General features: G+C 49.3%; 9 protein-coding genes across 9 annotated transcripts; 6 read left to right on the top strand and 3 right to left on the bottom strand.

Annotated features, from left to right (window-relative positions):
* Positions 1–437: 437 nt before the first annotated feature.
* EDB91DRAFT_1255248 (uncharacterized protein) lies at positions 438–2,414 on the bottom strand (the record flags this gene model as incomplete). The annotated part of the gene is made up of 5 exons (XM_041323944.1): positions 438–1,057; positions 1,107–1,392; positions 1,444–1,653; positions 1,701–2,216; positions 2,262–2,414. The coding sequence occupies 5 exons, from the start codon at positions 2,412–2,414 to the stop codon at positions 438–440; spliced, it is 1,785 nt and encodes a 594-aa protein (XP_041170446.1).
* Positions 2,415–2,669: 255 nt separating this feature from the next.
* Positions 2,670–3,542, top strand: EDB91DRAFT_1255249 (uncharacterized protein; the record flags this gene model as incomplete). The annotated part of the gene is made up of 3 exons (XM_041323945.1): positions 2,670–2,864; positions 2,918–3,232; positions 3,282–3,542. The coding sequence occupies 3 exons, from the start codon at positions 2,670–2,672 to the stop codon at positions 3,540–3,542; spliced, it is 771 nt and encodes a 256-aa protein (XP_041170447.1).
* A 156-nt stretch (positions 3,543–3,698) lies between these two features.
* On the bottom strand, positions 3,699–7,216 carry EDB91DRAFT_1239982 (uncharacterized protein; the record flags this gene model as incomplete). Its single annotated transcript, XM_041321934.1, has 9 exons — positions 3,699–3,985; positions 4,042–4,675; positions 4,739–4,860; positions 4,907–5,098; positions 5,132–5,541; positions 5,592–6,112; positions 6,162–6,207; positions 6,229–6,893; positions 6,953–7,216. The coding sequence occupies 9 exons, from the start codon at positions 7,214–7,216 to the stop codon at positions 3,699–3,701; spliced, it is 3,141 nt and encodes a 1,046-aa protein (XP_041170448.1).
* Positions 7,217–7,388: 172 nt separating this feature from the next.
* Positions 7,389–9,328, top strand: EDB91DRAFT_1087483 (uncharacterized protein; the record flags this gene model as incomplete). Its single annotated transcript, XM_041316222.1, has 7 exons — positions 7,389–7,595; positions 7,649–7,735; positions 7,772–8,055; positions 8,109–8,215; positions 8,269–8,439; positions 8,488–8,788; positions 8,836–9,328. 7 exons carry the CDS (start codon positions 7,389–7,391, stop codon positions 9,326–9,328), a joined length of 1,650 nt encoding a protein of 549 aa, XP_041170449.1.
* A 263-nt stretch (positions 9,329–9,591) lies between these two features.
* On the bottom strand, positions 9,592–11,003 carry EDB91DRAFT_1255253 (uncharacterized protein; the record flags this gene model as incomplete). The annotated part of the gene is made up of 5 exons (XM_041323946.1): positions 9,592–9,857; positions 9,910–10,012; positions 10,070–10,119; positions 10,165–10,840; positions 10,899–11,003. 5 exons carry the CDS (start codon positions 11,001–11,003, stop codon positions 9,592–9,594), a joined length of 1,200 nt encoding a protein of 399 aa, XP_041170450.1.
* A 311-nt stretch (positions 11,004–11,314) lies between these two features.
* Positions 11,315–12,782, top strand: EDB91DRAFT_1255254 (uncharacterized protein; the record flags this gene model as incomplete). Its single annotated transcript, XM_041323947.1, has 7 exons — positions 11,315–11,452; positions 11,500–11,988; positions 12,042–12,122; positions 12,173–12,222; positions 12,278–12,399; positions 12,432–12,451; positions 12,498–12,782. 7 exons carry the CDS (start codon positions 11,315–11,317, stop codon positions 12,780–12,782), a joined length of 1,185 nt encoding a protein of 394 aa, XP_041170451.1.
* Positions 12,783–12,874: 92 nt separating this feature from the next.
* EDB91DRAFT_1255255 (uncharacterized protein) lies at positions 12,875–14,479 on the top strand (the record flags this gene model as incomplete). The annotated part of the gene is made up of 7 exons (XM_041323948.1): positions 12,875–13,150; positions 13,200–13,215; positions 13,283–13,473; positions 13,588–13,734; positions 13,781–13,809; positions 14,137–14,248; positions 14,288–14,479. 7 exons carry the CDS (start codon positions 12,875–12,877, stop codon positions 14,477–14,479), a joined length of 963 nt encoding a protein of 320 aa, XP_041170452.1.
* An 874-nt stretch (positions 14,480–15,353) lies between these two features.
* EDB91DRAFT_1032393 (uncharacterized protein) lies at positions 15,354–15,566 on the top strand (the record flags this gene model as incomplete). Its single annotated transcript, XM_041312745.1, has 1 exon — positions 15,354–15,566. A coding segment is annotated over one exon (213 nt), but the record flags the coding sequence as incomplete, so codon positions are not given.
* A 2,935-nt stretch (positions 15,567–18,501) lies between these two features.
* EDB91DRAFT_1255257 (uncharacterized protein) lies at positions 18,502–19,863 on the top strand (the record flags this gene model as incomplete). Its single annotated transcript, XM_041323949.1, has 10 exons — positions 18,502–18,568; positions 18,622–18,750; positions 18,802–18,885; positions 18,945–18,986; positions 19,039–19,059; positions 19,107–19,141; positions 19,183–19,353; positions 19,404–19,493; positions 19,560–19,651; positions 19,704–19,863. 10 exons carry the CDS (start codon positions 18,502–18,504, stop codon positions 19,861–19,863), a joined length of 891 nt encoding a protein of 296 aa, XP_041170454.1.
* Positions 19,864–23,569: the final 3,706 nt, after the last annotated feature.

Below are 23,569 nucleotides of genomic sequence, written 5' to 3' on the forward strand. Positions count from 1 at the left end.
CCATTCCCATTCCACCAGTATCTCACCGGCGCAATGTTCAGTTGCCGGCAACACCACTGTCACCGGCAACACCACAGGCAATACTGCAGTTAGAACAAGCACTGGCGGTACATACATCTCCCTGGCAGAAGTATCTCGCTCTTGCTGGTACCTATATCTATTCCACTAGTGAGCTGGTTACCGGCGTGAGGGCCCTTCACCGGTAAAGCTGTCCATATTATCATTCAATGCCAGCGGTGGCAAATGCAATCAGGCAAAAGTATTCATTGAGGACCGGATTTCTGACCAGCATACACATGTAGGGGGAAAAAGAAAAGTCATTGTCATAAAGGGTCATTATCATAAGGGTCATATGTAACAGGCTTATTGAAGCCATGTATCTATAGTACAGAGTCCAATTCAAAGTAAAGTAATACAAAGTATGTCCAATACACATTTCACTCCTGAGCGGAAGATGCAATAGATGCAGACTCAGCCTCTGCAACATCATTGGTGTTGCCGCTGAGGCCGGCATTGATACCAGACGCGGGGGCAGACTCGGCTGGAGCCTCTGCAACATCCATGTTGTTGCCGCTAAGGCCGGCAACAACACCAGATGCGGACTCAGCTACTTCTTCAGCCTCGGCAATAGCTCCAGACACGGGCTCAGCTCCATCTTCTGCTGCGCCAATATTCTTGTTGTTGCCGCTGAGGTTGCCAATAATAACTGGCAGGCACGCCGTGACAGGAGATGCAGGGACTGGGGGAGGGAGCAACTGCCGGCAAAGTTCTTCGAATTGCTCGGCGAGGAGTTTTGAAGTCGCCTCCTGGTCGGCCAATCTCTGATTGGCTTCCAGGAGATGCTTCTCCCCGATGCTGGCCTTTGCCTCCAATGAGGCGACAGTGGATTGTAACACCTCAATTTGCTCCTTCAGGGCAACAACAGATGCATCTGCTGGCCCATCAGGAGTGGAGGCGGCGGTGGGGGCAGCAGCAGTGGCAGGAGCGGTGGTGGGAGCGGCGGTGGTAGCAACAACCAGTGCAGGTGCACCAGATGTAGATGCTGCTGCTGGAGTGGCTGAATCATCTAGTTTTAGATAAAAATAAAAATAAAACTGAGTACTCACCTGTCTCTGGAGAGACATGCACCGGTGATGCTCGGCGGCGAGATTTTGAACGCCCCTGCCGAGTTGTGGTCACCGCCGGTTTCTTCGCTTTGGTGGTAGGAACGGTGGAACCGTTACCACCGCACTTATGCTTGAGGCGGTGGCAGGCTTCACATACGGTCAGTGCCGCACTGGAGTTGTTGTAGCCTTGGAGGCATATAAGCCCTTGGTGGACGCAGGGGCTGCAACCTGGCGACCATGTGTTGGGATCAGCAGCGTCATTGCCGGCAATAGCCGATGGTGCGGGCTACATTTCATATCATTAGAAGGTGAATGCCAGATGGGAGGAAACACTTACCGGAACCTGAACATATGGCATGCCCATCTTCGGCGCCGGGCCAACGTTCGCCGTCATCTCATTGTCAATCTCCACATACGTCTTCTTCTTCTTCGGTGGAGGTTTGGGCGTCGGCTTGGCATCCTCCTCATCGTCGCTGGTGACGGTGAATGACTTGCTTTGCGACCAGGTCTTCTTGAGGGCAGGAGGAAGTCTGGTGGGCAAGGATGCCTGCTGGGGAGGTTAAATCACATACAAAGTCAATAAGGAATACTTACCTTCTTCCTGGCCTCCGGCGCCGGTTGCTGTTGGGGAATGTTGGCCATGTCCAACTCCCTTTCGTCCTTGCTGGTGATCATGGCCTTGGAGGTGGCACACGGCCATTTTGCCTTCGGCGTGTGACTCTGACTGCGGGGGGCGCTCATGCACCGGAGTTGCTTGCGTTCCATACCGCGGCCACGCTGTTCTGTTGGTTCAGCCTCAGGATCTTGCCTTGCCTTGCCTTTGCCCTTGCCTGCAAGGACATTGGCATCCTGGGTGACTGCGGTGTTGGATCCAGATGGACCGGCAACAGGAGGATTGGTGGGTGGTGGGGGTTTGCCATAGGCAAGAGTGAGGGGGTAAAGCAGGCTATGCTGGCTCTGCGGATCGTCTGGGCGAATGTTGGACCAGACCGGGGCACTGACAACATTGCAGGAGGAGTCGTCCAGGTGCTCATGAATCTCTGCGGTGGCAGAGAGCACCATGGGTGGCACAGAGGTTGCTGAATAGGCGTAGCTGCTGAAGGTAAAACTCTATGAAGATTAGAGAATTTGAAACTTAAAAGTAACAAGACTTACAAGAGATGCGACCATCTCCATCGCAATTGCGATGTGTTTGGGATCGGCAGGCTTCAATTGGAGAGCCTGCCCCAGAAGATGTTCAACCTTGTTGGCTGCATTGAGGAAACCAGCATTGGCTTTGTTAGCAGCCCAGTTAACTACGGTGGTCATGGTGATAATGGTGGTAATGGTGTTAAGATGAGGGGCGGCGATGAACTGCGATGATGAAGAAATACAAGTCCAATGTGAACTAATGTGGCGGCTGATTATGTCACACATGCAATAAATTTCCATATTGGGCTAATGCACAATGGAAATCTGCAAATCACAATTTCAGCATGATCCGCAATTCACTTCGGTATGTTCCGATTACAGCAAACAATATAAATTCCCATTCGCCAATCATCATATTCCAAATATCCAATCATGTCCAACATCACCGGTGCCACCAAGTGCTTAAGTCCAACCAGCGAGCGTCCCACTTTCGATCTTGCCGACATGGCAAACATATTTGAGTTCGCTGGGTCCCGCTTGCTGGCTATACGCCGATCCCTGGAGAACACCATGCCGTCATCGGCGACGGTCCTAATTATTAGCAAGTACCTCATGTGGGAGGGCGAGGTAAGTCTTCAAATTCTTGTTTCATCCATCTAAGTTTATCAATCACCGGTCAGGTTTTTTTCTTGCCTTGGGTCGCTTATTGTGAAGGCTTAAGCATCTGCCCTCCCTTGTCCTGCAACCTCCGATGGTTCGTCAGGATCCTCGGCATGAGCTCAATGGAGCTCCTGACCTACCGAGAGCTCTATGACAACTTTATGAAGTTGCCAGTGGAGCCCTCCGGCGCCTGGGTCACAGGTTGGGTTGTCAACATATATCCCATGGACTGGTGGAACACCGCTTTCGATGCGGTAGACTACAGGACTTTCACGTCCCGGTACCCTGGTTGGAAGCAAGTCGTGCAGATGGTTGCAGACCACTTTGAGCAATTGGTAAGTCATCCTCATTTCAACTATGCCGCCGCCTTACAGTGCAATCTAGCCAGAAGGCCGCATGTTGATAACCCCGGCGACATTGGTGCAGGCAAGATCAATGCCGGTGGCACAGCAATTGGCCACCATTCAAGCTGGGGTCACACAAGGAAGGGCGCACATCATCACGATGTTGGAGAACAAGGTAGTGGAGGCAAGGCTTGTAGCTGCCTCCTTGATGAGAATGGAGACCACATTGGGTGAAGATGTACGCGACGCCATCGCCGCCACTGAACTCCTAGTGAAATATTTGAAAGTGGAACAAGATTAAATTACCTACAATAACTTTACATACAAGATTAGCCCTAGGATCATTAGACTACACTATAGAAAGTCAGTGTTCAACCATTGATTGATGCCGGCGGAAACCACTTGAATTTGATCATTTATTGCTACACGAATGTCAGCAGTATCAATCTGAAGTCTACTATAAGACCGCCGGCATAATATGCATTGGGTTCCAGGCTGCCTTTGCAACTTCAAATGCATCCCGGGAATCCTCATACAGGCGCTGATACATTTTGCACTGCCGTGCCGCATAGGCAAGGTGTCCCACCTTGTCGGCGGCTTTTGAGATGGTAGCCAGAAGGATCCATTGCTCGGCTTTGTGCAAGAAGAAGTTGTATGTCCAATTCATTTCATGCTGCACAAGTAGCATTTCCTCCTCCCACCTGTCTCTTAGAGCCTTGGCACGGAGCCAATGCACCTGGTAAACTGAAGATTGTCGGCAGGATCAGCAGTGCCCGGCGAAGGACATGTGAAGACCTCACATTCATTCAACCAATCACTGCTATCAGAGTCTCCCTCCACATCCATAGACCAGAACCAAGCCAACATGGAGTTTCTCTGGCCTCTGGCATTGGGATCGGCGACGGCGGTGCTGACCTGGAGATGTTCTTTAAGCAATGGCCGGTATCTGTTCAGCAAAATGTCAGCAGTGCCGAGTTTGCTGAGTTGAGACAGGCACTTGGAATAGACGCTTGTGTTGATGCTTACCGCCCGGTCCACTGCATGGATCTGGGCCCAAGCTCTGGTGGACTTTGCTTGCGACTTTGCCATTCTGACTGTCTTTTGGAAGATGACCACCTTGTCTGCCAAGTGCACTCTGATGTTGTGCAAGGCATTATTGGCCTGTCCTTCGCGGAGGACATGTTCTTGATGGATCATATCCACGGCGCCGAGCTCAGCGCATCTCCCCTGGCCCAAATTGGACAGCAATGGTATTACAACCTTTTCTGGCTCAAATAGTCTGAATTCATCAGCTGTTTCATCATCTGAGTCTTCTTGAAGGATCAGCAGCTTGTGCTCCATCATGTGGAGGTCGGCATTGCCAAACCCATCGCCGATGAATGTCGCCGACCAACGGTCAATGTCTCCTTGCAGTCTCTCACAACGCCGCCCGATCTCCAGTCATTGGTTCTCTGTCGGATGCCGCCCTAGCCTCCTAACGTCCATGTGGAGAGTCACCTGTGCCTCCTCAATGGAAAGCCCTTCTGCCAGCCATGTTGCCACTCCCCTCCGGCGGGCAGGAGCAGGTTGCTGGCCATTTTCCTCCAGCAACCTCAATTCCTGTTCTTTCCTGGTCGGAGCTATCTTGCCGTCAGCCTTGATTTTGGCGATATCATTGGCTCATACCTTTCTGCAGTTGGACTTCATAAATGTCCATTGCCTTTGGATCAGTGCTACGCCGTTCCTGTGCCAGCCTCTCCTGTTCCCCCCAGTCCCTGACATTGTTTTCGTCGGCACTCTGATCCAGCTTTTCAAAGGCTTCCCTACTGTCGGCGAGCCCTTTCACAGCTTGCCTGAATTTCCGGCAAAGGGCCTTGCCTGCATGATCCGGTGAGCAAATTGATTGAGGACCAACGGAGCACCCACTCATCCTGATCATTTTCATGAAATTGCAATCATTCATTTGGTAATCCAGGCACTCCTTGCGGTGAGGGGTCCCCATCCCCCGTGCCGAAGGAGAGATTATGTTCAACGGCGCCCAAAGGGTCTCCATGATCTCGCCATCAATTCTGGTGGCGCCGGCGATAAAGTTAGAAGCATAGTGAACATAGCAGCTGTCTTGGTGGCCATGAACATGCCATAGACCTATCCCCGGGATTATCTCCATCTGCTCTTGAATTTGCAAATAGGGGCTGTCAGCTACCCGATCCTTTAGATACTTATTGTACTGGCAATTAACATCATAAAATGTCAGTGTGCGCCGGATGCCGCCGGCATTGTGTTTCAATGCCTCGCACAAAGCATAGTCCATGTTCATCTGCCTGGTGAGCATCGGCGAGGCTCTCAAGCCATAGATACACTAATTGCGTACCTTTCTCCCTTCTGAAAATCCACCATTGCATGCGGGACGAAGCAGCCATGCCTTGCACAGGCACATCCGCCAATGCCGGTTGCCTCCAGTCTGTGACGGGATGCATTGGCTTGATTCACTGCGCGGTGATTGTTGCACTCGGACTGTTGAATGGTGTCCTTTGCCAGTGCCAGATGCGCCTTGTATTTGCCATCGCCGACCATGAAACTGCATCCATCCATGAGGGGGACTTCATCAATGGGATTCGCCGCATGCATATGCTCTGCTTTGAAGTTGCCATCCATGACCAGCGATCTTGAATAGAGCCAACTCGGCATCTCCAGATCTGATTCTCTGTTGATCTCTGCTGTGCCTTCTTCAGTCGGCAATGTCACATTAATTCCCGGCTGGGGACATGCCGGGCAGAAGAGAGCAAGATCGCCGGGTTCAACGTCTTTTTCCTCGTGGCCGAAGCTGTTCCATTTCAACAGCTTCAGTTGCCGCCACTGCCTGGCCACCCTCATGAGCTCCCGGTAGCGGTCCTGCCGAATTGTTAACTTTACAAGGCTGCTGATGGATGAATGCTCTCACCGGCACCAAATGCGGAAAAACATTGGTTGTCATCCTCCTCAACTTACTGTAATAATTCATCACTGACGTGTCGCACTCCAAATTATCCAGTAAGAAGTCGTCCAATACATCAAAAGTGAAAGTGGTCTTTGGTTGGGTAAAGGATGCAGGAAACAAGCCTAATCGAAACAGCTGTAGGTCGGCGCTTGGAGCATCGGCACACATGCAATACTTGATGATGTGAGTGTGTACTCCAGACTTGTCCACTATTGTCGTCATGGTCTTGTCATTCTTTATGAATGGCACTCCAGTAGGCAGATCGTGATTGTTCTTTGACGCATTGGCAGTTGGTGTCGTCGCATGCTCGGTGTCGGTGTCGGTGTCGGTGTCAGTGTTGGTGTTGGTGTTGGTGGCAGCAAAAAATCCTTCATCAGCATCATCGACCCCGTAGTCTTGGCATGGGCAAGGATTTCCGCCGTGCCCGAGTGAAATCACTAGACCAGTCTTCACCAGGCAACAGTCCTTGAAGAAACCACCGGTCCATTGACTGATCCGATGGAAGGGCAGCCTCTGGTGCTCCGTCCTGCAACAATTTGTGCAAAATAGAGGCTCACCGAAGCAGTTGTGACATTTGTAGACACCATCAGACCCGCAAATGATGCAAGACCGGTCAGCAGGAGCTTCTCGCTCAAGGAGTATGCTGAGATATCTATTGGTCCTTGGGACCCATTGCCGAAGATAGTCATTCTGACTCTTGAAACAAGCTGAGTGAGGGACAGAACAAGATCCTATGGCTGCCGGGCAGTGCTTACCATGAATGTTGGTAGCAGCAGGGGTATGAAATCCTGCTGGTTGAGGTCGCTGACCCAATCATCTCCACCGAGAAATAGCATATCCTCGGATGGCCACTGCTTTGATGATGACTTGGTAGGGGTGGCCGGAACTGATTGAATTTTTCGAATCTTGGGTCTCTCTACCCATTTCCCTGTTGCTTTCCTGGTCCGAACTGTTTTCTTCCATTCCACCAGATGAATATTGCTGGTAGGAGTCCACTCCTGCACTTTAGAGCCCCTCATGTGCTAAAGCCAATGGTATGTGAATAGCAGGCTGATGCATTGTGTTGACAGTTATCATGTAGCTATATGTACATAAGATGAAATGTCATAGGAACCGAGGGATCCAAGTAAGGGTCATGGGAACCTACAATTTTCAATATCCCACCATTCAGACCATCAACCATCTCACAAAATGGCTCGGAGTGAATCCCCTGTCATTGTCCCCCAGCAGACAAAGCTTCCCTTGATCAAGGTGGAAATTGCGGTCCTCAAGACCCACCTCGAGGACTGGAGGACTGTGAAAGGTAAACAGAGACAGAATGTATTGAATGCCATCCACAGGGAAGCTTGCCTCCAAGCTCCCACTCGTGACAAAGCCATGCTCAAAAGCCAGAAAAAGGTATGTGCCAGTGTACATATATACATGCTCTAGCTATTTATTTCGGACAACAGACCTACAAGGAATGGCTCTACAACCAGTGTCGCCGGAAGGCTCCAAAGCCTCTCATCAAGTATGGCAAGAAATGGACGGCTCACCGGGTGTTGATTGAGCAGAACAAAGCCCAGATATGAGAGGAGACTGGAGAAACTCCTGGGAGTGAGGGGATGATCACCAAGTGGCCAGAGGCCACAAAGACTGTGCTCGCCGGTCTGTCGGCAGAGGAGAAGGAAGAGGTGAGAGTGATGGCAGAGAAGTGGAACAATGAAGCTGCGCCGCCCGACATCCAAGCCAATGTCGCTGAAACCAAAGGCGCCGACATGATCGAGCATTTTGCAACGGAGATGTTCAAGCAGGCTGGAATGAGGATCTTCGTGATGTCGGCATGGCAGAACCGGGAAGGCAAACTAATGTTAGGAGTGTGAGTGTTGTTTGAACTCTACTGCCGGTCAGCCAGATCTAAACTTGTTAAAGACATGACTTCAATGAGCAGTTTGGTGGCGGCGAAAGCTTTTTGAAGACAAGGGACTGGGAAGGGAACTTCATGCCAGACTGGCGGCAATATGCCGGCGAGCAATTTGGTGAGATGCCAATTCAAGAGAATGAAGCGGCATTCTAATTAACAAATATCCAGACGTCCAGGATGAAGATGTCCCCCAGGTGGTGACGACCAAGAAACGTGTGCCACGAAAACTCCTCGAACTGGAGGAGGACGATGATGGGTGGCCAATGCTCCTTGACACCACAGGCTGGAAACGCGGCGATCAACAGCATATCATTTGGTCATTCCTCACTAGGCACTACAGTCAGTTTAAGTCTCCTTTGGTATGCCGCCGCGTATTGATTTCAACAGGGATGTGCATGGGAAAAGACAAAGCAGCGGCGGCAGTGCCATGGGGTGACTTGGTGAAGAGCCAATCAGATTTCTTTGATGACACCTACTGGCCCGCCGACGTGCAGTTGGTGGAACCTTCAAAGATGGACAAAGCAGACGCCACCGCTCTGTTGTATTTCTGGCATCACCGACAGGAAAAGAAGCTTCGCCCAACCTTCTGTTTCAAAGCTTGGAAAGACACCGACGGCGAGATGGAGACACGCACAAAATCTTTCCACAAGGCAGTGCTGGCGAGCTACTCGGCATGGCCAGAGCACCGGTAAGCGCAAATGTGCCTCAACACACCATGAGCAAAGCAGTGATGAGGAAGAAGTGGAAGAGGAGCATCAGTCATCTGCCGAATGAAGATCAGGAGGCTTCAATGTCTGCCAATGACAGGGATGAATCATTCCTTCCAAAGGTAACTCAGAGAGGCCTGCCGCCGGTATCCAGTGACGGCCCCGGCGATGACTTGGCATCTGATAACCTTGCGCCTCAAATCAATGATTCCACCGGCGGATATGCCAAGGCAACACCTCCAGTCAGGTCAAAGGTGACCAGCAATATCAAAGTTCCACTCAACACAGCGCATGAACCGGCAAAATCAGGTCCACACACCACAAGGCAAGGTCTTCGTTCCAATGTGGAGAATGAGCCGCCGGCCAAGGCATCAAAACGCCGTGCCGCCGCTGAGAATGAGCCACCAACCAAGGCATCAAAACGCCGTACCGCTGCTCCTATCAGTGACATGCCGGCTAGGAGAACCAGGAGCAAGGCAGTGGTTGCTGAAGCTCCAAAGGCCAAATGGAGTAGGAAGTGATCATTGCCGCCTATCATAATGATCATGTATATGAGCTACAATCGAAATACCATCCTATGCCAGCTCCATAATTGCACTAGATGCCTGTCAATACCAGTACCTCCGGCATCTATTACCTGCTTGTTTAAAATGGGATTTTAGGTGCTGCCGCCGATCATTTCACTGATCCATGTGGGTATGGTAATATAGTACATTTAAATTGAGTCACCAGTGAACCAGTGATATAGTACAGGATACATTTAACAAATTGAGATGGTATCTGTCTACTCATCAGAGTCGGAAATCAATTCCTCTGCTCTCTCCACCTCAGCCAATAGGGCGGTCACCATTGGGGCAACCTGATCCTGGACCTGTGCCATATGATGCAAGCTAATCATGTCTTTGAAGATCCTGGTCAGCCTGTCTTGGTTTTTGCAGAACGCCGACATCAGAATCCGGTTGCTGTCCAAGACCTCATTGGGCTTAGGGTCCTGGATGCTCTCGCTGACACCTAAGGACCCACCGACCATCATCACCACCACTTGATCAACTGGTTAAGATGAGTTAAACTCTTTATACAACTATGCAGAGATGTGGCTTACATTCCTCTCCTTGGAGGTGTCTGACAATGTCGATCGCCGCTTGCTCGGCATCGCCAACTAAAGATGCTAATGTTGGCCTCACAGGCAGTGCAACAGGTGCCGGCTGCATGGTAGCAGATGGGCCATCGGCGTGAATCAGCAATGGTGCTCAGATTAGCACCGGATTCCAATCTCCTATGGGTGAGAGAGGCTCACAGTTGAACTGGAACGCTGCTGGAGGGTCAGAATTGATTAATATATGTGAAGCGAACTTACGTCTGTTGTTGGTGGCATAGCCCACACGCCGGACTGCGGTTTGTACTGCCGGCACCATGGCAGCAGATTCTTCCTCTGGTGTCTGGGTCGCCGGGACGGGGAGATCGAACCCCAAGTTAAATGCTGGAGCAGCGTTTGCTGCCACTGGTGTGTGGTTGATGGGGATGGGGAGTTGGAAGCCAAGGTTAAATGGCTGTTGGACTGGGCTGGCAGGTAGTTCTGCTTGGGGCGGGGTGGGGGAAGGGGTGAGTTGAAAGCCCAAATTAAACGGCTTGTTGACTGGGCCGGCAGGTAGTTCTGCTTGGGGCGAGGTGGGGGAAGGGGTGAGCTGAAAGCCCAAATTAAATGGCTTGTTGACTGGGCCGGCAGGTAGTTCTGCTTGGGGCGGGGTGGAGGAAGCGGTGAGCTGAAAGCCCAAATTAAACGGCTGTTGGACTGGGCCGGCAGGTAGTGCTGCTTGGGCCGGGGTGGAGGGAGGTGGGAGCTGAAACCCCAAATTGAATGGCTGGTGAGTGGAGGACGGCGGTGGAGTTTTCGCTTGGATGGGAAGTTGAAATCCCACATTCAATGGCTGCTGCATTGTGGGAGATGCAGATTCCACCGCCGACATGGGGATGTCCATGCCGAAGTTAAACCTCGGCGGGTGGCGGTGGCGCACCAAAGCCAAAATAGAATGCTGAAGTCTGGTAAGATGAGATGGGCTGACTGCGACAAGACTTACCTGTGTTACCCACGGCAGCATTGGATGTCGGTGATCTAGATTCACCATTGTATTGAGATTCCTCATTGGTATCCATTGGAATATCGAATCGGACTTGGCGTTGCACTGGTGGCGACATGGCAGTTCTCAATAAAGTTTAAGGATGAAAAATGAAGTGACAACAGATGGATTCGGCCAGTGTTAAATATCTGATTTTGTGGACTGGAAGTTCGCGGAACTTTAAATTTAGCAACCCAAACAAAGCATGTTGGTGCCAGAAGTTGGACACATGATTTCAAAACAGGTTCTGTTCAATTGAGACATTGCCGCATGGAGTTGCCTGCCGTGCCGAGAACCGCTCATTTTAAAATTTCATTGCTTCCTACTGGCATATTACCAGTCCTTTCATCAGCCCATCGCCCATCTTTCAAGTTTATCCCTCCTCCCATCATGCCCTCTGCTGAGACATCCAACAAGGCTTTCATCGATGCTGCCGCTCAGGTCATTCAAATACTGGCAGGTGCGGTGACGTTGCAGGACAGTAACCCCGAACACCTTCGGTTGGCTATGCAGGTGGGGGATATCTTGGTGGGTATTTCCCTATTAGCACCAGGTGATATACTGATTTCTAGTAGTCCCATGTTTTTGAAACCTATGGCATTTCGGCCACTGTGGTCCCCCCGGTCCTGCTCTCAGCAGCCATGGATATGCTAGAACACCTGGACCGCACTCGGCAATGTTTTGTTAGTGCGCCGATGTGGAAGAACATCACCGCCGATGATCCCCAGGTCCAGCAGCATCCATTGAAAGACAAGGCCCGCACCCTCTTTGTATCCAGGCCGGTGCCATCAACATCCACCGCCGGGGTCACAAAGTCGACGCCAGCACCGGGCCCATCAAGGCCAAAGCCCAAGCCGGCGTTGAAGAAGAAGCTGGCGAAGGGTAAAGTAGACAAGGGTAAGGGTAAGGAAGTGGTGCCGCCGCCAGAAGATGTGGAAGACGTTCAGGGACGAGGCCGTACTCTGGCCATTGAGAAGAGGAGAAGGGACTCCAGTTCCAGTCGACCACCGGCGCTGCCTGGTGACCGTGAATCATCATCTGAGAATTCCAGCCCCACCGCCGGTGTGTCCAATTATTTGCTCAATAGATGAAGTTCATGTTGATTATCACCCAACAGGCAACAACCTTGAAGAAGCAAAAGGTCGCGAAGGTGCCATTGCCGTCACCGGCCGTTGGGCTACAGGATGATTCTGGCGCTGTAAGTGCCGAGTTTTCTGATTCTGGTCGATCTCAACCCAGGCACCGTAGACCATGGATGCTCCGGAGTTGGTGCCGCGATGTGACCAATGCATCAAATTGTATGTAGTTCCCGATTGATTACTGGATGTCATCCGCTGAGTTTCCATGTTCCAGATCCTTTATTTGTCGTCAGGGATATGGTGCTGCCGGCGCCGGACTCAAAGCCTGTGCCTGGTGCTCAAGGCTGAAGCTTAAGTGTTCCCGCTCCAAGATTGAGACCGCCCCGGTGCCGAAGGGTAAGCCTAGCTGGCCACATTTGAATTCACAGCCGCCGTCCCCCTACAGAAGGTAATATCATTCTCTGCCTTTGTATGCATGCCACTGACAATTCCAGATATCCTTATGGAAGGTGATGCTGCAGCGCCCCATGCACCCATATATTCTGTGCCAGCCGATTGCGACTTTATCGCCCGATAGTCGCTCCTCAGATCCTGCCAAGTCATCCTCGCCCCCCACACTTGATCCTCCCAGGGAGTCAGTTGTTCCCTCCCTCCAGCATTCAATGGAGGTGGATTCTGAGGGAGATGCCATGGTCAATGACTTGAGGGCAATGACATTGGTGATGAATGACAATGCCGCACCGCTTTCAAAGCGGCTGAGCCTCCAGCACGCCGCCTGATGGTGCCCGGGCTGAACTTGTCAAACTGCAAGCTCAGCAGACCGCCACTGCCGACCTATTGAATGCATTGAACGACCGGCTCGCCGCTCAAGATGCCAACATCCTGTGCACTGCAAGATGTACGCGCCAACATGAATGCATTGAACGACTGGCTCGCTGCTCAAGATGCCGACATCTGTGCACTGCAAGATGTACGCGCCAACATGGAGGCAGTTCAAAATCAAATGAAGGTCATGCAACAGGAGTCGGTGACCCGCGATGAGACAGTCCGGCAGGCTCAGGCGCAATTGGCCCGGCAAGAACAAGCCACCGCCATCCTTCAGGACTGCCTACAACGCTCTTCGCCATTGTGTACTCAGTCAAAACCAGTCACTATCTCCCCCCTTTCCTGGCCCAATCTATCATGCCAACCCACAGTACAGTGGCAATCATAGTATGATGCCAGTCAGCATGGGCCAAATGCAAGCTGATGGAGGGCTTATACTTCAACTTGCCTGCAGGTGCTTCTGCCATGGGAGGCCCATCAGTAGGCAATGTCACCGGTGGTTCTGGCTGGAATGGAGCTGGCGGTCTCTCTGCCAGTCGATCTCACAATCAGATTGCTGGCAGTTCTCGCGCAGGTGCACAGTGCCTTTGGCAAGTCGGCATTGGGCAGGGGCCCCCAGAACTAGACATTTATTTTCATTACATTGTACATTTTTCTTAGTGTATCATTTGATGTTCATCCATGCTATATACCAGCATTAGTTACAATAAAATTCGATGTTGCCAGGGATGCAGATGCATTGCAGATGATGGAGAACAGGCACAAAACCCGATCATGAAGAAAACCTCCATTCCTGATATCTGCCGGACCGTCAAATCCTCCTTGATCGGCCTGCAGTTGTTTGTGATAAGTTTGGTGTCATCATCCTCTGGTATCTCCCCTGGAGCTATCGATATAGACATACAGGTCAGTTGCCCCTGTCGCTGCCAATGATTGTTTTGACAAATCTTAGAATGACATGGCGGCGGCGACTGCGAATATGTCAGCCCTGCTGGCTACAAGTGTCACGTGGTGCAGAGACCAGGCGGTAAATGGAGGACCCACGAATCCAACTGAGCCCAGTGAGCACAGACTCACCCCGGGGTGCATTAACCTGTCTCTGGCATGATTTTCGCAAACCCATCCGGTAAGTTCGGTTCACATCCTGACAGCTTGCCTCGGCAATGCTCATTCATCCCAGGCTCCTAAGTTTCATCCCACAGGTCTCGGCGACTCTTAAATAGATGGAAGGTCTTTGTCAGGCAATGCAGAGACCTGGCGGCTCTCATTGCTGCCGCCTTGAGAGTCATGCACCCTGACCTCTATCAGGGCATCATTAGCAACACAGCTGGCCCTTGGCCTCAGGGCAGCAGAAAAGAAATTGGATGAAATGGGTGCTCGCCTCAGAGAGTGGGCATCTGTATTCACAGCTGTCGCCATTGTATGCAACCAGCGCTCACCCTTGCACCGGGATCCTTAGTCCCGTCCCCAATGGTTCAATGTCATGACTAGCGTCGGCAATTATGGAGCGGCAAGGATGAAGATGCCGAATATAGGGATTGAAATTGTCTATGGTCCAGGCGCCATGGCTGTTGGTTCAGGGAGAATTATCAGGCATGGGGTGGATATGGACACCGGCCTGAATAGCCTGGGTGTGGTATATGAGGGATGATGTACATGAGTTTGTAGATATGCCCCGAGCTGACTACTCATGGTACAACTCAATAGTCAGCGGCACCGAAATCAGGACTTGAGAGGTTCTAACATTTAAATGCATATATAACAGATGTCCCTAGCAAACCAATAGTTGCCGATACATACAGATTACTGAAGGTTGCCGGCTTTGACTGCATGTGGGATATGCCCAGAAAGACCACTCTCCTAACTCATTGCCACCCGCAAATATTTGCCACTGCAACATGCTGTTGGTGACCGGAATGGCTGGTCATAAATACTCTCGGCGGTCCCAGTATGGACAGTGATCAATTGGGGGATTTGGCACCCATCGGTGATTGTCCCACCCCGGCAATTTTGCTGTCGGCACCCATCGTCGATTGTCCCATCCCAACAATTCTGCTGTCGGCGATCCAGGAATGACAGCCATCACCGTCAACAGTTGTCCCATCCCAGTGATTTTAGATTTTTCGGCGGTCATTTATATCAATATACTGACTCAGATATGTTCATATAGAAATGGGTATATACCATGTCGGCCATGCCGCAGATATGTTTAGGTGTCAGCAAGTTCATGGGCCCACCCCTCACCCTTGGGTAACATTCAACAGTGATAGCATATACCATAACACTACTATCCATTATATTATTGGGTTCCACAAAGTGTATAGTGCAGGCCCACCCCTGAGCCACAGGTATTAACTACCACCAGGCCCACCCGGTATATGCAGTGATAATCTCACATGTGGGCCCATCCCTTAAGTAAGGGTACATAGTAATGTGGGCCCATGGTGGGTTGGCCCGACTCTTATGGAGAAATGTCAACATGGGCTGTCCTATAAGTAAGGGAATATGTCACTGCATTATGTGGCACAGGTGTCATGCAGCCTTGCGACGTTGGTGTCCAGCGCATTTTCAAGCACTCATTGAAGTGGTCCTACCATGAAGATATTGTCAGATCCATATCACAACAGATTGACAATGGCACCGAAAATATCTTGTTCGACAAGCGAAAGGCTGTCTTGCACGATCTCAGTGTAAAATGGATTTGGGATGGTTACAATGCTGTGAACATGCCCGAAATCATCAGAAAGGTGTGCTGTTTTGGTACAAAAATATCTTACGGACACTAACCTGATGGTTCTAGGCTTTTGAAATGTGCCGTGTTTGTGGGTTTAACCTGTCATATGCAAGCCTAACGAGTTTTGGGCAGAACTCACAGAGAGTCGTGAGCGCGCACTTGCAGCCGAACAAGCAGCACTACCCAAAGATGATGCAGCAGTGCAAACATTGGATCAGTGCATCAATGATGACAGCAGCCTGTCGTGTGGTGCTCTTGTAGTGGAGCTTATGGGTTCTGGAGTCGAAACTGTCCACGGAATTGCGAGCACAGAGGATGGCAGTCTAACTGCATGTGGAGAGGTCGAAGCAATGGAGTTTGAGGGTGGCAAAGAGGTTGGGCTGGCAGTCAAAGAAGAACTTGGGTGTGGAAAGAGGAGGCGAAAGGCAAACACATTGTACTGATGCTCATTTTGGCAACATCACGACAGCAAGACAGAGCAGTAGAATTTTCTGCCATCTGTGACACTTCATAGGTATTTGTCAATCCTTGATGTGACCCATGACAAGCATCAAATTTCGACCCGGCAGAATGGCTTGTGACGTGACAGATGAATCGAGTGAAATACTACAGTATCCCCAGTATCACATGTACATGCGTTCTATGAAACCTACCACACTTAGAACATTAACAAGCACAAAGCGGTTAAGGGCCCACCAAACATCAAGCTCAACACCTCCTATGGAGATCAGAAATGTCGTCCAAGGATTATGATTGAATGGCTCTCGGGAAATGGGAGATACCCAAAATAGGGGCCAAGAATTGGGTCCCTAGTGATGTACTGGACCAAATGGGATAAGTATATGAGTATGCGACTGTGACGAGGAGTGTAGTAGAAAGAGGAAGAGTGGGACGGCAAGGACAAGTTGTAGGTTACCACTAGATGAGTGTTGCGAATCTGGCAACAAAGGAAGAGAGACAACATCAATGATTAATATTATTTAATATTGCAGTTGGTAATTTACGGATGATGTACAGTCGACATTCTCATAATGATAATGCATGATGAAAAAATGCCAAAGAAATTCGATAACAAATCGACTTTCGACATATAAAATCATGCACCATGGTAGAAATGTCATGCATCATGCTCTGCTCATAATGCATATAGGTGGTATATGAGCAAACATATCTCTTTCGTTTTTTCTAATATAATAAAGCACAAATAACTGCTGGCTGAAGCCCAGTGATGTTGTGGCATTGTCACGATCGAGGGTAGAGATCTAGGCAGAAAGAATAGACGAAGCCAAGAACTAGGTGCCTAAGCCGACATTCATGGTTCTGACTTAGAATGACTTGAGTGTCTTAGAAGTATTTGATTTCTCTTTATCACGGGCTCTTCACATGCTACTAGTATTTGAACCTTACTCATACTGTAAAGATCCCTTAGTTCTTTTCCAATTGAATCAGACTGGTATCTGGTGACTTTGCGATAAGGATTCTATTCTGTTCCATTCTATTCTATTCCTTGTGCTGACACATCAAGTCTTATCAACTTTGACTGCCGTCACAGATGTCCACCACGTCATGCTGTGTCATTATGTGTTCACATTTGGTGCAAACACCACTTCTGCTGAAGATGCCCTGCGGCACTACTATCGGTCCTATCATTGATGATGATGGAAAATCTGCGCATTCTCTTCATCTCTTTGCCAATGATGTACGTCACTTTTTGTTTTGTTTTGTTTTGTTTTGTTTTTTGAGGTTCGTTAGTATCGGATAACGCGCATTCCTTTTGCCTCTGAATGTCTACGTCGATGAATTCAAAGACAGAATTTTGGACAATTTGCCAGGCGACTTTCGTAAGTATCGCAAACAGACATCAACAGCATGTGCCACTCACAGCACAACATAGAATCCTATTTTAGTTCAGACAGTCTGAAAGAAGCTGAACACACTCCATTGAACGCACCAGAACATACCCCCGACTACCTCGCAATGTTGAGCCATCCAGGAATACCTCCTCACCAACTAGATCTCAAACCAAACTGCATATGTGCCATTCAACGAAACCTGCTGCAAGACATGTTGGATGTCACAATCACAAGACCTAATTAGGACGTAAAAGTACCAGTAAAGGTAGCGAGCCCAAATTTTGAAAAACTTGTACTGCAGTTTGATATGCAACACACTGTAACTACCAGAATACTGTTTGCCACTAGTACCAAAATCGACTACATGCAAATTGCCCATATAGCTCTTCTTCAATTCTGGATCTATCTCGCATGATGTCGAGACATTCTTGTCAACAACCTCCTACTATAATCCCTATCACAGCCTTGGACGTCAAGAGAAACAACAGGAAGAGGATCATGTGTATTGCAATTGCTTTGATTCAGACTTGGCCCTTCGTGAACTGAGTTGGTGCAGACCAAACCACGAGTCAATAATGATACAAGCTGTAAGGAATGATTTTGACAAGTGCGTGAGATATCCTCATACATGATCACTGCTAACCTCTCTGTAGTCAACAGCAATATGGGGATTGGAAGCTGCACGTCCACCCAGATGGTGTGTTATATTTTTTCGATGCAACACACGTTTGTGGAGACCTTTTACTTGTTGTAGTGCAAGCGACACTGAGCAATATGACAGCAAATATACACGGACACCGATCTTTCACTCCCAATGGAACGTGACATTATAGGTTATTGCGCAAAACAACTGCTTGGACAAGCACAACAGATGGTTGGATTTCCAGTGGGCCACTTATGAGCTTGTGCTTGAGATGGATTTGCTTGATATGAATGGCGAAAAGGCTTGCGGATACTATTTTGTGGAACCCCACAAACACTGCATTCTTTGGTTGATAGACATCTTGAGCAAGCAAATAACGAGACATCTGAAGAGAGTGCAGGCATCTCACATTAGTAGGAGCTAGTATCAATTTATCAGCAGCCATGCTGACTGCTCCACAGAATATGTCATGGAGGCTGAATACTGGTGAGTCGAGCTTGATGTACAGTGGTATGTCGACACTCCTTTTTTGCTACCCTTTCTGATGCCACCTCTATATGCAGGCAGCAGATTTGATCCTTCATTGCTACTGACGCAACCTAGGAAGCACTGCATGCTTTTCCCCAACAATTGGTCCATAACCGATGATGTCTTGACAGAGCTTGAACAAATGATCCTGCACGCCATGCCTGGTGGGTAGCGAGTGTGCCTTTCCATTAGCATCTCTCGTAACTTCGGTGCAGATAACATTGCTTTGACCACATCAGTCATTCCATTCAATCAGGAAGAACTTACAAAAATGCTGGATCTCATGGCATGCCTCAAATGTTAGTGGGTTGTATGAAGCCATATTTGTATGTAGGTGATCCTGATGCGGCCCAATTAGATGCAATCGACAAATGGTTCCCGCATGCGAAGTGCATTGTAGGTAAATGAACTTTACGTCTTTTCACTCTACGTTTACCCACATTATATTGCAGCATGGTTCATGGAGAATTTTGGTATGCTACAGACTTTCTCTCCTAGCGTTATCTCACCAACTTGGCAGCATTGGTCAAATTCTTTAATTTTGCAGGCAGCCCGGTGCACAACTAAACTCTGACCAGTGGATCTTTTGGGAACAGAAGCAACAGCATTCGCTGCTCATCCAGATATCATTCCTCTGTCTGTTCTATGCTCCATGGAACTACACGAAAGAGCTGGATGATATCTATGTGGACAAATTGATCAACCGCACACTCTGGAAGCAGTTTACAGCTAGGTTGCAAGATGATTGGTCTGCTCTAGCAATAACCGTGCATTTATTCGTGCTATTATCACTATCATGGTCCTAAGATCCCATCAGGCGACCGTGATGCTCAATGCAAACATTGCTTTGCTTGCACTTGTTAGTGATGCACCACTGGCAAAACTGTTCAGCTGTATCTCAATGGTGGTCAGCATTGGGGTGGTGATGGTCCAGTTCTTATCCTACTCATTTCATCTCTCATTAATCTTCCAGAAAGAACTCCTGGAAAGAATATCGCATCCAATATTTGGAACGGAGGCGCTAGCTATCATATACAGTCTTCCCTACACACTTCTGATCTGGAGGTCAGCTGTGATTGGTGTTCAGCTCCAGGTGCAACTGACTGATTACTTCCAGTATGGTGTTCTTTGTCGTCGCTTTTGCATGCATGGTATATCGCTCACAGACACCAGTAAGGCAATTTACTTTCAATGTCACTTTCGGCGTCACTGGCGGGCTGGTGTTCGTGTTAGTGTGTTGGACGGCATGGATGACACGTGTTACAAAGAAGGACTGATTTATGAATGAAAGTACTCCACTGGATCGGATTAGTGGCCTTGCCTGTATTATACTTTATGTAGGCTACTATGAATGTTTTCATTTTCTTATCATTCTTCACATTGTAGTAACCTTGCAAAGATGTTGGCTCTGGCGGTATTTCCTGTGTGCGTGCCACAAAATGCCTACAACTTCCAATTTGTTTCTCTACAACAACAAGAGATATCGATATATAGTGAGTGAGGCCCCCAAGCCAAGCCACTACCTTTCCTTGTAGTCCTCATGCTAGAAAAACAATGGTTCGATCTGTATTGATAGACGGAGGCAACAATACCCGCCTACCTGTCAATACTCACCCACCTAAGACATATTGCTCCTTTATTTACTATCACATTGTAGGAAGCCGATCACTACTGAGCTAGTATCCCCTATCTTTCCGATCCTCTCCGACCCACTTTCCCGTGCTGCCGCTCCACATCAACGTCGGCCGACGATCGGCCCAGTTGGTTGCACTCGATCCAAGTCGGACATTGTCTGCACATGCGATCGGTCACTATCCATTGTCTCATGTCATTGGCCCGTTGTCTACTGGTACGTATATCGCTTACTTTCATCGCTTTCCATCCCCATTCGCATAATCAGACTGCTTATTGGCTTTTTATTGCCCCACCTCACACCTTATTACATGGACACAGAGAAACAAGTATTTAGCAATCCATGAGGCATCTTAAGTGACCCGAAGTTCCCCTTCATTGCTTAGTCTCATTTACTATATATTCCGCCCATGTTCTTAGTAGTTTCTCTAGCAAATTCTCACTTGGAACGATTTCTTGTGTGATTTCTCATTGAGTCGTCGGCCGACTCTCTTAAACGTTCGCTCATTGTACTACACACACACCTCCTCTATTTCACTCATTTATCACTCAGGACCGCTCCACTTCGCTCTCTCTTTGCTCAACTTCAATCAGCCAAGTCGGCATTGGCATTGACTATTAGGTCGGACAATACAACTTGTTGTTGGTGGTTTGCATTGCACTGCTTCCCCTATAGGGTCGAACGCACTTGAATCGGCCGCAGTCATGCTGATAATGCAGTAGCAACCGAAACCCACAGCGTATTGTGAGGGGGAGAATATTAGATTTGCAACGCTGAAGACAATTCTGCATAAGTGCACATTGGGTCATGCTGGCGCATCACATGAAAAACCAGAGCTGTAATATGCTCGAACTATCTCGATGCCGATGGTTTCAATTGAAGGATAGCAAAGTGTCTGAAACAGAGTGTGACATAGCTTGATTGCTGACAGTAAATCATCTTGGCGATGAATGAAAGTTTACACTCGACTTGGATGTCATGGTTTATCAATGTCTATCTGACATCCACGAATCAACTGCTGCAATAAGATCATTGTCAAGTAGGCCTAGACACATTGATTTAGCAACCGTGAGGGATAGTATACAGGCTAGAAACTCACGCATTTCGGCAATTATGCCAGTATTGTCCATGTGCCATGCGGCTCAAATCAAGCTCAACACTTCCTCTCGGGATCACCAATGCAGTCCACGGATTATAAAATGGCTCTCAGGAAGCGGGAGGTACCCAGAATAGGAGCTGAGAATTGGGTCCCACCATCCACCCATCATCTCCCAGGACGAAAGGCATTGAACGGGAAGGATGATGAGAGGCGCCCTCGAGTAGTTCGGCAGGGTTGTGCAATGCATGTTTTAAGCTAGATGAGAAGCGAATGACATGATTGTTCGAAGTATTCATGGACAGGTCAGGGTGCTCCTGTGTGCTCGGTGCAGTGTGACTTCTTTCCAGAGAGGATGCAGAGGGATTTGTCTTGGTGTACTCCTGGGGTGGCTGTGTCATCACTACATCCCACAGCCGGATGGTGTGATCCCGGGAACTAGAGACAATGCGGATACCATTTGGTGAGAACGAGACTGATGAAACCAGACCAGTGTGCCCCCGCAAGGGCTTACCCAATGGTTGTCCCATCACTGCATCCCACATGATCACAGTGTTATCCCAGGAACCGGACATGGTACGAGTGCCATCCGGTGAGAATGATACTGACAAAACTGAACCAGTGTGCCCCTGCAAGGGCTCACCCAATGGCAGCCCAGTGACTGCATCCCACAGCCAGATGGTGTGATCAGCAGAACCAGACGCGAAGCAAGTCTCATCTGGCGAGAATGAAACTGACAAAACTGAATCAGTGTGACCCCACAAGGGCTCGCCCAATGGCTGTCCCATAGCTGTATCCCACAGCCGGACAGTGCGATCCTGAGAACCAGATGTGATGCGAGTGCAATCCGGCGAGAACAAGACTGATGAAACTGAATCAGTGTGCCCCGCAAGGGCTCACCTAATGGCTGCCCTGTTGCTGCATCCCACAGCCGGACAGTTCTATCCTCCGAACCAGAGACAATGCGAGTCCCATCCGGCGAGAACAAGACTGACAGAACTGATTCAGTGTGCCCTCGCAAGGGCTCGCCCAATGGCTGCCCCATTGCTGCATCCCACAGCCGGACAGTTCTATCCCCCGAACCAGAGACAATGCAAGTCCTGTCCGGCAAGAACAAGACTGACCACACCCAGCCAGTGTGCCCCAGTAAGGGCTCACCCAATGGCTGCCCCGTCGCTGCATCCCACAGCCGGATAGTTCTATCCCTTGAACCTGAGACAATGCGAGTCCCGTCCAGTGAGTACAAGAGTGAGCAAACCACATCAGTGTGCCCGCTGATCATGGTCTGAACAGCTGTCCAGTTCACATCACGTCCAGATGTCAGATGGAGACTATTGGGGAACCTTGCAGTAAAGTTTGTAGCCATAGTGGAGTGTATAGGTGAGAATGGCAATGCCGATATATATAGATGGGGTGTGCTGTGCAAAATCATGCCACCAAAGACTTGAATAAATCTCTGCACGTCCATTGCAGTGGACAGGTCATATTTGTAATCAGAATGGGACTGCGGATGTGTGTAAGTGCTTCATCTGACACTGCCTGGTAACCATGTGCTCACCTTCAGCCACTGGGAAATGAGCAGAAGCGCAGCCACTGCGCCGCTGAGCACATTGAGAAGGCCAAGGGCTTCAATCCAGAAGAGTAGTTGCTCATTGTTGAAGAACAATTTAATTTCCCTTGCAAGTTCTGTGTCGAAGTCTGTGGCTCATACGTGCGTAGCCCAAAATCAACAGGAATAGGATAGATGGTGAGGGATGCATGATTTGACTCATTCTCGTAGCCCAGTGTCTTCGGAATTAGGAAGATATGAAGACTTCAAATCACAGATGTTGAAGTGAAGGGCATGCTCCATCACTTGAAGTGATGCAAATGCAAGGTTGCATTGATGCACCTTCGACACCTCAACAAAGAAGTCTCCACTGGATTGTTGGTCTGTCAGGAATTCACAGAAGGATGCGTGAAGGGGCTGGATGGGGGTATGTGGGTTGGTAGTGCCGCTGAGGAGTGATCCCATTTGTTTTATCACAACCTCTACAGGGTAATGGTCATGGTCCTCCGGGAAATTGTTCCGCATGACATTCAGCGAAACTGAAGGGAGGGGTTCGGCTATGCCAAGTATTTGTCCCATCATGGAACGAAACCTTGCTATTCCTGTCCTATCCTTTGGCATAATCCCCCCCAAAATAAGCTGATACATATCATGCAACAAGGTCTTCTGCTCCCCTGGATCGAGGCTCATGACAGCATTGAAACA

Source organism: Suillus paluster (assembly GCF_016628075.1).
Source record: "Suillus paluster strain FC165 chromosome Unknown EDB91scaffold_132, whole genome shotgun sequence".
NCBI lineage: Eukaryota > Fungi > Basidiomycota > Agaricomycetes > Boletales > Suillaceae > Suillus > Suillus paluster.